This window comes from Danio rerio, chromosome 4 (genome assembly GCF_049306965.1).
Source record: "Danio rerio strain Tuebingen ecotype United States chromosome 4, GRCz12tu, whole genome shotgun sequence".
NCBI lineage: Eukaryota > Metazoa > Chordata > Actinopteri > Cypriniformes > Danionidae > Danio > Danio rerio.
This window is the reverse complement of record NC_133179.1, coordinates 64,496,348-64,510,000: the sequence shown is the minus strand read 5'-3', so window position 1 is coordinate 64,510,000 and position 13,653 is coordinate 64,496,348. Positions and strand designations below refer to the sequence as shown.

The 13,653-nt window shown below is 33.4% G+C and overlaps 1 protein-coding gene across 1 annotated transcript in view; it reads right to left on the bottom strand.

The window, feature by feature from the left end:
* The window catches only part of LOC101886021 (NACHT, LRR and PYD domains-containing protein 3-like), a 43,197-nt gene that overhangs the window by 1,626 nt on the left and 27,918 nt on the right, over nucleotides 1–13,653 (bottom strand). Inside the window, exon 12 of the mRNA XM_073948304.1 lies at nucleotides 468–514. Within this exon, the coding sequence (XP_073804405.1) occupies nucleotides 468–514 (47 nt within the window). The remainder of the gene's footprint in view (nucleotides 1–467; nucleotides 515–13,653) is intronic.

Here is a 13,653-nt window from a genome sequence, read left to right as displayed (position 1 = left end):
GAGTGTGTGAGTTTGTTTGTGTGTGTGTGTGAGTTGTGTGTGTGTGTTTGTGCGCGCGCATGTATGTGTGTGAGAGAGGGAGTTTTTGTGTGTGTGCATGTGTGACATATGCCTGCGTGCCTGTCTGTGTGTGTGTTTGTGTGTAAGAGAGTGTGTGTGTGTGTCTGTGAGAGAGAGTGTGTGTGTGTGTGTGAGAGTGTGTGTGTATGTGTGTGTGCGTGCATGTGTGTGTGTGCGTGCGTGTGATTATGTGTGTGAGTGTGTGTGTGTGTGTGTCTGTGAGAGAGTGTGTGTGTGTGTGTGAGAGTGTGTGTATGTGTGTGTTTGTGCGTGCGTGCGTGTGTGTGTGTGAGAGACTGCATGTGTGTGCTGTGTGTGTGTGTGTGTAGTCCTACATTTGCGTGGTCCTGCTGTAATCCTCGTGTGTGTGTGTGTGTTTGTGTGTGTGTGTGTGTGTGTAGTCCTACATTTGCGTGGTCCTGCTGTAATCCTCGTGTGTCCTCCATGATCCAGACTGTAAACACACACAGATGGAGAGAATGAGCTGTTTAGTTCCCCCTCAGCTAATAAGCTAAAGCTAGCACTGAGCTGCTCAGCTACACGCTCCAAACTCTTGAGCTAAAACACACAACACTTGTTGGTTGAGCCGGGATGCACAATGAATGTAACACAGTGCGTTCTTTTCCTCTGCTGTTGGTGAAGCGAGCGCAGATACTGCTCATGTTGATGGAGACACCCCAGCTAACAGGGAACGTTCCCAGAACATTCACTAACGTTCTTTAAAAGTTGCGGAAATGTTAGCGCAAAACGTTATCAATAGAACGTTTTTAGAAGAGTCTCTTAACGTTGTTAACGTTCTTGTGACGTTGTTAAAAAAACGTTCTTAGAACAAAGTTCTTGAAACATCTTCAGAACGTTATTTGTACTCCATAAACGTTGTCATAATGTTGACAGAAAACGTTTTTAGAACAAAGTTCTTGAAACATCTTCAGAACGTTATCTGTATTTCATAAACGTTGTCATAATGTTGATGAAAAACGTTCTTAAAACAAAGTTCTTGGAACAACTTCAGAACGTTATTTGTACTTTATAAACATTGTCATAATGTTGACAGAAAACGTTTTTAGAACAAAGTTCTTGAAACATCTTCAGAACGTTATCTGTATTTCATAAACGTTGTCATAATGTTGATGAAAAACGTTCTTAAAACAAAGTTCTTGGAACAACTTCAGAACGTTATTTGTACTTTATAAACATTGTCATAATGTTGACAGAAAACGTTTTAAGAACAAAGTTCTTGAAACATCTTCAGAACGTTATCTGTATTTCATAAACGTTGTCATAATGTTGATGAAAAACGTTCTTAAAACAAAGTTCTTGGAACAACTTCAGAACGTTATTTGTACTTTATAAACATTGTCATAATGTTGACAGAAAACGTTTTTAGAACAAAGTTCTTGAAACATCTTCAGAACGTTATTTGTATTTCATAAACGTTGTCATAATGTTGATGAAAAACGTTCTTAAAACAAAGTTCTTGGAACAACTTCAGAACGCTATTTGTACTTTATAAACATTGTCATAATGTTGACAGAAAACATTTTTAGAACAAAGTTCTTGAAACATCTTCAGAACGTTATTTGTATTTCATAAACGTTGTCATAATGTTGATGAAAAACGTTCTTAAAACAAAGTTCTTGGAACAACTTCAGAACGTTATTTGTATTTCATAAACGTTGTCATAATGTTGACAGAAAACATTTTTAGAACAAAGTTCTTGAAACATCTTCAGAACGTTATCTGTATTTCATAAACGTTGTCATAATGTTGATGAAAAACGTTCTTAAAACAAAGTTCTTGGAACAACTTCAGAACGTTATTTGTACTTTATAAACATTGTCATAATGTTGACAGAAAACGTTTTTAGAACAAAGTTCTTGAAACATCTTCAGAACGTTATTTGTATTTCATAAACGTTGTCATAATGTTGATGAAAAACGTTCTTAAAACAAAGTTCTTGGAACAACTTCAGAACGTTATTTGTATTTCATAAACGTTGTCATAATGTTGACAGAAAACGTTTTTAGAACAAAGTTCTTGAAACATCTTCAGAACGTTATTTGTACTTGATGAACACTCTCATAAGGTTGATGAAAAACTTTCTTAAAACAAAGTTCTCGCAACGTCTTCAGAACGTTATTTGTACTTCATAAACGTTGTCATAATGTTAGTGAAAAACGTTCTTAAAACAAAGTTTTTGGAGCGTCTTCAGAACGTTATTTTTACTTCATGATCGTTCCCTCAATGTTGATAAACAAAGTTCTTGGAACGTCTTTAGAACGTTTTTTGTACTTGATGAACATTGTCATAATGTTGATGAAAAATGTTCTCAGGACAAAGTTTACCTATTGTCTTCAGAACGTTATTTGTACTTGATGAACACTCTTATAAGGTTGATGAAAAACGTTCTTAAAACAAAGTTCTCGCAACGTCTTCAGAATGTTATTTGCACTTCATGAAGGTTGTCATATTGTTGATAAAATAACGTTCTTAGAACAAAGTTTTTGGAGCGTCTTCAGAACGTTATTTTTACTTCATTATCGTTCCCTCAATGTTGATAAAAACATTCTAAGAACAAAGTTCTTGGAACATCTTCAGAATGTTATTTGTACTTGATGAATGTTGCCACAATGTTGATAAAAAAAGTTTTAGAACAAAGTTCTTGAAATGTCTTCAGAACATGATTTGTACTTGATGAATGTTGTCACAATGTTGATAAAAAACGTTCTAAGAACAAAGTATTTGGAACATCTTCAGAACGTTATTTGTACTTCATAAACATTGTAATTATGTTGAAAAAAAACCTTTTTAGAACAAAGTTCTTGAAACGTCTTCGGAACGTTATTTGTTCTTGATGAATGTTGTCACAATGTTGTTAAAAAACGTTATTAGAACAAAGTTCTCGAAACGTCTTCAGATTGTTATTTGTACTTGATGAACGTTGTCATAATGTTGATGAAAAACGTTTTAATAACAAAGTTCTTGAAACGTCTTCAGAACGTTATTTGTACTTCATTAACGTTGTCATAATGTTGATAAAAAACGTTCTCTGAACAAAGTTTTCAGAATGTTATTTGTACTTCATTATCGTTCCCTCAATGTTGATAAAAACGTTCTAAGAACTAAGTTCTAGGAACATCTTCAGAACGTTATTTGTACTTGATGTATGTTGTCACAATGTTGATAAAAAAGTTCTTAGAACAAAGTTCTTGAAATGTCTTCAGAACGTTATTTGTACTTGATAAACATTGTCATAATGTTGATGGAAAACAATCTTAGAACAAAGTTCTTGGAACGTCTTCAGAACGTTATTTGTACTTGATGAATTTTGTCACAATGTTGATAAAAAAAGTTCTAAGAACAAGGTTCTTGAAACGTCTTCAGGACGTTATTTGTACTTAATGAACGTTCTCATAATGTTGATGGAAAACGTTCTTAGAACAAAGTTCTTGAAACGACTCCAGAATGTTATTAGTGCTTGATGAACATTGTCACAATGTTGAAAAAAAAACGTTCTCAGCACAAAGTTTTTGGAACGTCATCAAAACGTTATTTGTACTTGATGAACGTTGTCACAATGTTGATAAAAAACGTTCTTGGCACAAAGTTCTTTAAAATCTTCAGAACGTTATTTGTACTTCATGATCGTTCCCTCAATGTTGATAAAAAAAACATTCTAAGAACTTGGAACATCTTCAGAACATTATTTGTAATTCATAAACGTTGTCATAATGTTGACAGAAAACGTTTTTAGAATAAAGTTCTTGAAACGTCTTCAGAACATTATTTGTACTTGATGAACATTGTCATAATGTTGGTGAAAAACGTTCACAGAAAAAAGTTTTCAGAACGTCTTTAGAACGTTATTTGTACTTGATGAACGTTCTCATAAGGTTGATGAAAAACGTTCTCAGAACAAAGTTCTTGAAACGTCTTCAGAATGTTATTTGGTCTTGATGAATGTTGTCACAATGTTGATAAAAAACGTTCTTGGCACAAAGTTCTTGAAATTTCCTCAGGACGTTATTCGTACTTGAAAGTTGTCAGAATGTTCATAAACTTTTTTAGAACAAAGTTCATGGAGGATGTCTTCAGGGCGTTATTTGTGCTTGAACTTAATCATGGGGTGCGATGTGGTGGTGCAGTAGGAAGTGCTGTCGCCTCACAGCAAGAAGGTTGCTGGTTCGAGCCTCGGCTAGGTCAGTTGGTGTTTCTGTGTGCAGTTTGCTTGTTCTCCCAGCATTCGTGTGGGTTTCCTCCAGGTGCTCCAGTTTCCCCCACAGTTCAAACACATGCGCTATAGGGGAATTGATGCACTAAATTGACCATAGTATGAGTGTAAATGAGTGTGTATGGATGTTTCCCAGAGATGGGTTGCAGCTGGAAGGGCATCCGCTGCGTAAAACATGTGCTGGATAAGTTGGCAGTTCATTCCGCTGTTGAGACCCCGCATCAATAAAGGGACTAAGCTGAAAAGAAAATGAATGAATGAACTTTGTCATAATGTTGATGGAAGATGTTTTTAGAACAAAGTTCTTGGAACGTCTTCATGAAGTTATTTGTTCTCAGGGATGGGCATAAAATTTTGTATCGAAATACTTCAGTGTCTTGTATTTTTGTCATTTCAAAATACCGTAAAATACGGATGTTTACAGTACATGATTACATCTTAAAAAGGAGGCCTCTGATCACTTGCCTATAAGCTTGTAATCAGAAGAATCACCTTCTAAATCACCTTCTATTTTTAGATGGTGGTCAATGATTCAAGTATGAATGGAAATTATGCTTAAAGAAAGTAACAGACAAATGGCAAGGGTATATTCAGGAGCAAGTCAGCACACATTGAAAATAGCAGGTGAGCAATGCTAAGACCAGAGATAATGGCTGTATAGTGTACAATTCAGCATCTTTGCTTAAGAAATTAGATGGAATAATAAATATCTTAAAAACAGGATTTGGAGCTTCTAAACATCAATCAGTCAATATCTGACATTGTGCTTTATATTTATACGCTATACACATTTTATGTGCTGTGCATACAGGTCAGTTTAGCACCATGATCTGTTCACACTGGAAATCTGATACTGGCCACATTTATAAAAAAACAATGTGAACAGTTATGCAAAAAATCAGATCTGAAAAAAATCTGCATTCAGCACTCCTTGCTGTGTGAACCTGAGACTGAGACAGGTCTAGTTAAAGAAGATCTGAATAAAAAATCTTGGGAGAATGAGTATACTGTACACATGATAGATAGATTGCTGATGTACAGCAGATGGCAAATAAATAAGACAAACAACATTAAAATAAGTCCTACACTGACGATACATTGTTTCAAATGACATTACACCTACAGGTGCACTGTCTGGTTAATGAAGATAAAATCATTGGCCGTAGTGTATGTGTGTAAATGCAAGTGTGTTTGAGCGTTTCCCAGTGTAAGGTTGTGGCTGGAAGGGCATCCTCTGCATAAAACATATACATTCCGCTGTACGTGGCGATCCCTGATTAATGAAGGGACTAAGTTAAAAAAAGAAAATGAATGAATGATCATCTTCAAAACAGGACTTTCTGTATGAAAAGTTGTGCAAAATGTATACTGAACTCAAAGAGAAACACAGTTACTTTTAGGTTACAAGTCCTGCTTACTAACCATAAGGCCACAACTTCCCCTATAGGTGGATGAAGTGCCAGAGAAAATTTGTTGTTATCAAACAGTTTAATGGTGAAGGGATTGATCCAATAGGCTTATTAATAAAAGGTTTGCAAAGAAAGTTCCTGCTACCTTTAAAAAAAGTATTTTGTTGTATTTAAAAAAAAAAAAAATAAATATGAGACAATCTACCAGAAACATTTTCACTAATAAAAAATGTGACAGGGCCTGACCTTTAAGCTTGTTGTCTTCAAAAAATCACACAAAAGCAAGCATAAAATCATACAATTCAATGATAGAATGCATCCTTGATCACTGTCAGCTTCTCTTCCGTCAAATTATGTCACTTCAAAGTCAAAGGTGTATTGCATGCATTTTATGATAAATTTAATGCAAATGTGACAGGACTGACAGAAACATGGGAACAATAAATTATTTGTATAATATATTTGTAGTATTTATTTGTAGAATTTATTTATAGTTTCACGTTTTTTTAATCAATTGATGTGAATGAGAGCAACTTAAACTGGCTATTTGCTTTAAATATGTTTTAAGCAAAACATAATTATTAAAGCTGTAGATTCAAATGGGCTGAGGACAAAGACTACAGGGTTTGTAGATTTGTAAAGTGTTTTAATAAAGAAAAAAAATCTGAGAACCAAATGACTGACATATTCCTTTACAGAACAACTCACAGAATTCAACCATCAGGCCATTTTAAAATTTTTCTGATGAAATACTTATTATTCACTTTATTTAGAGGCGTCGGGGTGGGGCAGTATGCTGTCGCCTCACAGCAAGAAGGTCGATGGTTCAAGCCTCGACTGGGTCATTTGGCATTTCTATGTGGAGTTTGCATGTTCTCCCTGTGTTGGTGTGTTCTGGATAATGTGGCGGTTCATTCCGCTGTGGCGACTCCAGATTAATAAAGGGACTAAGCCGAAAAGAAAATGAATGAATGGATTCACTGTATTTATGTTTTTATTTCAGTAACATACAATGTAAATTTCAGCTAGAATGTCCCATAAAGTATTTTATTTTGAAACAAATAAAATTTATGTATTTGATACTTTATTTATTTTAAAATATATTTCAATGTACTTTTGCTCATCTCTGTTTGTACTTGAAAGTTATTATAATGTGAATAAATAATGTTCTTACAACAAGTCCTACCAACATTTTCAAAATAATTTGAAAGAAATTCAATACAGATTTTAAATGGAATGAAAATTTGTAATTTTTTTTTTTTTTAGAAAAAATAAATTAAGTTTAATGTTTATTTTTGACTGTAACTACATATCTGTCAGTCACCAATCGAATTCCCCCGTTAAACTAGTGTTTAGTTTTGGCAAAGAGCTTAGAATGTCATTCTAAGCTCTTTGGTTCTGGTTTAGTTTTGTTGGTTACCATAGTACCGTTGGAGGACTGGGCGCGCGCAGTCGCGCTCGCAGCCGCGCAACCTGCCTCATTTGAAGTTTGAATCGTAACGGACACCAGTGGAACGGAATTCAGAGGTAAGAACATTTTTCGATGCTTTATATGTTTTATTTATTCTCATTATTTAGTTTTACCCACAAATAATGTGAAACGTGAATTCTGAGGTGTGTTTCGAATCTTGAAGCATTTAATACTTTCCAGCTTGTTTTTTTTCCGTCTTGTTTGCGCGCGCTCCTGTGACGCACATCAGCTCGAGGTACATGTTTAAGGACACGATGTAACTTACATGTTTAACGTTAACGTTAGTCTAATTTAGTGTTTTTAACTGTTTTAATTGGCATCTACATTTATGGCTTGGAAGTAGCCTAAAAACCTGGCTTCACATCGCGGCTAACTAAGAAACACGTTTGAAAGTTTACGTTACTGAGAAATGTTATAAACAATCTTTTTTATAGCCAATAAATAAAGTGAACTGCGGTCGTTTCACTGTTATTTGTGTTTCTTTTTACTTTTAGAGATGTACTCCAGAGACGTGCTAATGTACAGGTGAAATGGCTATGCCCATATGTAAGTTTGCCAAGTTAACATAACGTTTGTTACCTTTAATTATCTGTTAAAAAATTCTCAATGTTTTAACGTTAACGTTAGTTGGTAATACTCTCTTTCTAATAGCCTGTGTGCAAAAACCATCTTTGTTTAGTAATTGATATGCTATGTTGTGTGATATTATATTATTATTGATAATTTGTTTTGATGTTATGCACTGTATGTAACAATATTATAGTAACGTTACATGTATGGATTAAGTTAAAAATGAATGTTTGAAATACACTGTATAATAGCAGATACCAGGTGTAATGGCTTTTAAATTTCTGTATTATTTGGTAGCTCGAGTTGAGGGCATCAAGAACATACCGATGGCCCAAACCAGTGTCCGATTGGACAGACAAGAATGCTGTTGTAGATGCCTGACTACTACTGTGTTCTCTAAAGGTATGGAGCAAAACAGCACTTGTTACAAGGAAATTTGTGTTCATAAAGAATAGTGATATACTGTACTGGGTCCAGTACATATGATGTTAAACTTTTTAATTAATTTTTTAATATTATTTTTTTAGGTCTTCCCTTCTCTATCTAAAGCAAATATGGAATTAAAACAAACAAATAATTTAACATGCTATGTTAAAAATCTAAATATTAAAATCTTTTGGAGGATTTAAGATGCTGGTGACAATTGAAATGCGTCATCTCCATCTTGTGAAAAGGTCTATATCAGTGGTTCTCAAACTTTTTTTCATCAAGTACCACCTCAGAAAAAATTGTCTCTCCAAGTACCACCAAAATGAGCAGTATTGAACTACAGTAGCACAGTAGGCCCAGTAAAGCAGCTACAACTCTGCACAGTTAAAAAACGTGGTAGATTACCTCAGAAATATAGGCTATATGTCATATATGGCATATTATATACATCATTTTTCATAAATTTTGAAATGTGTGTAGCATGTACATGACATATTTCAATCCTCCGCGTACCACTAGAAGGAAGCCTGTGTACCACTAGTAGTACACGTACCACAGTTTGAGAACCACTGGTCTATATAATTGATATCTGCAAGACTGTTAAAGTTACTCGTGTTTTCAAACTTAAAGGGATAGTTCACCCAAAAATGAAAATTTACTCACTATTTACTCTTCTACGTGGTTGCTAAAGACTTTCTGACGATGTTACACCTATTTTTTCACTTAGTCTCTTACAGTTAATATATTTTCTTCTTAACCTTTTTTTGTTTGCTTGTTGCAAAATCATCTTAATAAATTTCATGTATAACTAGGAATTAGCCTAAAAAAATCTGGCTACACATTGCAAAACAAAAAAATAATGTTATATTTGGCTGAGCAATGTTATAACCATTATCTTTGTTATAAACATTATATTTGTTGTTGTTGTTAACTTTTACTTTTAAAGATGTACTCCTAACCAGAGGTGCACTACGCAGCATTGAATGGAAAAAGCTTTGCCCATGTGTAAGTTTGCTAAGTTACTTTTTTTGTCAAGATTCTTTTTGCTTTGGTTGGTAATGTTCTGTTTATAATTGCCTGTGTTCACAAACCAGTTTTTGTCCTTGTTTGTTTATTGACAATTATACTATGTTCTGGTATGTTCTTTGTTTTCCTCCATGTCTTCATTCCTCTCGGATTACAGCAGTTTACTCATAGCAGTACCTAATTGGGTGTGGTTTGTATGTGCGTGCAATTAAAAATAGATATTTTTTTGCTTCATTAATCTTGTTAAAATGAAATGTAAATGAAACCCTAACAAGATCAATGAATTGGGAATATTCAGATTTCAAAATTATTCAAATAGATTAAATGTGACAATATTATCAGAAAAATATGGCTTGAGTTAAAAATAAATGTTTGAATTTAACTTTGCATATAGCAGATACCAGGTGTAATTGGTAATTTCATTTATTGCAGGTTTTCTGGAAGCTTGAGTTGAGGGCATCAAGAACATACCGATGGTCCAAATCAGTGTCAGCCTGGACAGACATCCATTGCAGTTCTTCTACACCACACCAATCTCTACTTTTGTATGGCTGCCTGACTACTATGCTGTTCCTTGAAGGTATTACTGGAGCAAAACAACAGCAGTGAAATTTGTGGTTATAAAGCATTGTGATATATGTGTTACAGGTCCAGTACATTTGTCATAAAGTTTAAGTCAAAAAAGAAAAAAAGTTATTTTTAGGATTTGCAAAAGTGTTTTTGTTTTCCCTTCTCTCTCCAAACCAAATATTGGTTTGTGTTCGTTTTAGTTGTTTTGATGGGATATTTGTCTCATTTGCCATGAAGGTATAGCTCCCTCTTTCTCCATATACAGCAATGGTCCCAAGATCTTCAAAGTCTAACTAAAAACTTTGTCAAAACATTGCATTTATCTTCAGTAGTTCAACTGTAATCATACAAAGCTCAAAGAACACATTTGTGCATCAAAAATACTGTAAAAGCAACTTATTTGTCTCTGCCACAACAGGTTAGGGTGTGCGCTTGCTACTCGTAGTAAACACAAACCCTGATCTGATGCAAGAGAGATATAGGCAAACAAATTAGTATTTACCGTTTTGTTTTCCCTCACTAAAGTGTTGTTAGAGCTTGGTATGCTCACAGTTGAACCACTAAAGTCACAAAATTTTTTGTGCCTTATCTGGACATTGACTTGGGTGTGAAGGTAACCGCATAACCGCTATAATGAGAAGTCAACCACTATAATGTGATTATTACCATCATCACAGCCCTGTGATGATGTGATGTGATGAAACTTTCAGGAGTGTATAGAAAAACAGAATACATTAAATAAATAGAATAAAAGGCCTGCCCTAAATATTTTTTACTTAAATTAAAAATTTAGATTACAAAACAAAAACTGACTGAAACCTTTTTTAATAACCGACATAGGCAATTTTTTTTGTACTTAGTTTTTTTCCTCGTAAAATAAATATAGCAGGCCTAACTCAAATCAATTGCTCCACGGAAAATAAGCGTTTGTAATGCTCCGTCATAATGCTTATATCACCGACCTCTATCAACATTTTTAATACGTTATTTTAAAGGTTATGACTAAAGAATCTGATTTTACCTCAGTGCTGCACTTTTTTTTTCTCCGTCTCACTCGTTGTGAGTACAGGTGACGTGAGTTCAGTGTTTTGAATTAGATAAATTTTCCTTAGTTTAGTCTGGTGTCAAACTGGCACAGAAATATCACCATATCAATATAGGCTCTGTTAAAAGGCTGGTCAATTGTAGGTCTTTTTAAAAAAAAATTTTTACAGAAGCTATAAACAGACGCTCATGCGGTACCTGCGGTGATGAGAGACAACAAATTGCATATATGTTGACTTATTTAATGTAGGCTATAGCATATGATAATTTTGTATAAATAAGTTTATACAAAATGTAGCCATTATATATCACAGAGGTTTGTGATGCAACAGTTACAGTGGAGCATTAATTAAATCCTTATTTTCCTAGGAGCGAAACAAACACTGCACAATTGTGTATTTTTGTCGGGAAAAACATTTTTGGAACAATTTTCGTTTGGTACTATTTAATTTTTATGTAATTTTAATGAATTTTTTTGTTGGTCAGTTATCTACAAAATAAACAATATGAACGAATAACATTTGAAGTGAAGTGTGCCGGGTCTGCTATTTTTCCGCAGCACAAAACAAACTGGTTTGCTAAGTACAATTACAATATAATAAAATAAAAAATAAAATAAAGTGAAATATTCCGTTTTGAATAATACATTTTTGTTAACTTTTTAAAAAAAATTAGTTAATTGTCTAAAATTTCACTGTTTATGACAAAATCGTCCATTGATCCGGTCAGTTTCGCTTTCTTTTAATCAAATCGCATTCAATATTTTAGACAAAGTAGTTAAAAGATTGCATAACTAATTATTGATCTTCGCCATCCGTGATCCACTCATAAACATTATGTAGTCTACTTTTTGATTACCTAACCCACATGTTAATGGCAGCACCAGTGGATATATCAGGATTTATAGCGGTTTTATGCATCCCCAATTTTCAATATCAAGAAAGTGACTCTATAAGGTAAAGTAAATGCACACTTGATTATTACTTTAATGTACAAAGTCGTGGATGCGTGTCTTACAGCACAAAGCATAACATATCCTTTAAAGGGGAAATAAAGCACTCAGTCAAGTTAAAATTATTCTGTACGTTGGATTCCACTTTAATGGAAATATAACTAACAAACTCAATAAATGTAACTATTTAGCAGAAAACAGCATGTTTTACTATAGATTTTAGACCTAGGAAGCCGCCATTTTGGAATGTCGCTGTGTCTGACGTCACAGGGTTGCTTCTGTATTTGCACCAGCTCCACATCTACAACATTATGCGTTGGGATAAATTAGGGTGTCCAGTCTCCGTGTTCAGTCCTTTACTTCCACTGTATCTGTTCAGCTGAGTTAACAGAACCAACCTCATGACGTCAGACACAGCGATATTCCAAGATGGCGGCGCCCTAGGTCTAAATTCTATAGTAAAACATGCCATTTTCTGCTGAATGGTTACATTAATAGAGTTTGTTTAATATATTTTCTTTAAAGTGGAAATCAAATTACAAAATGTAAACTTGACTGAGTGCTTCATTTTCCCTTTAAATGTCCATGCTTAATTGGTCATTTATAAGGTCTATCGATTAAAAAGGGTTGCGGACAAATTTTAACACCTATATATAGGCCTATGTAGGTAGAGCTGCATGATTCTAGCTAAAATGAGAATCATGATTTTTTGCTTAAAATAAAGATCAAGATTTTCTCATGATTCTATAGATGTAAAATAAAGATTAGTATGAGTGGGCTATTATTATTGTTTTTCCTCAAACATATGGTATAAAGACAATAATAATATGTGTAGGTCTACTGTTGGTTTTGAATAAATTTTAAATAGACTTTGAAAGGTGGACTTGAATAGACTTTACATTTGTCCTGCACTGTAATCCCGAATAAGTTGACAAAACTCAAAAAATTTGAGGTAATCAGTTACGTCAAATTTTTTAAGTTATGAAATTATCTATTTTAAGTAAACAGAAACATTAAGTTTTGAGTTTGTTGTACTCATGCAAGACACTTCACCTAACTTAAAATACCCAAGTTACTCAGCTTATACGTTTTAATTGCAATTAACTTAATTGTTTTAATTTTTCCAAACTTTAAATACTTAAGTTACCCAGCTCATACATTTTAATACCAATTAACTTAATTGTTTTAATTTTTCCAAACTTTAAATACTTAGTCACCCAGCTCATACATTTTAATACCAATTAACTTAATTGCTTTAATTTCTTTCAACTTTAAATACTTAAATCACCCAGCTCATACATTTTGATAGCATTTTTTAAAATTAACTTCTCCATCGTCAGTTTCACAAATAAAATAAGGCATTCGTTAAAAAAATAATAAGTGCACATTCTGTGAAGTGACTCATTTAGTGTAAACTACACAGAAACTGTATATATATATATATATATATATATATATATATATATATATATATATATATATATATATATATATATATATCGTTGAAGTCAGAATTATTCGCCCCCATTTATTTTTTCCCCCAATTTCTGTTTGACGGAGAGCATATATATATATATATATATATATATATATATATATATATATATATATATATATATATATATATACATATATATATATACAGTCTTGGTTGAACTATGATTCTGTCATTTACTTATTCCAAACCTGTTTAAGTTTCTTTCTTCTGTTGAACACTTAAAAGGTTATTTTTGACCAAAAAAAAAAAAAAGCTGAGACCTGTAACCACCGATTTCCACAGTATTTGTTTTCCTATTAGAAAGTCAGTGGTTACAGGTTGTCAGCTTTACTTAACTTTTGTGTTCAACAGAAACAAGAAATTCAAGCAGGTTTGGGACAAGTGAAGAGTTAG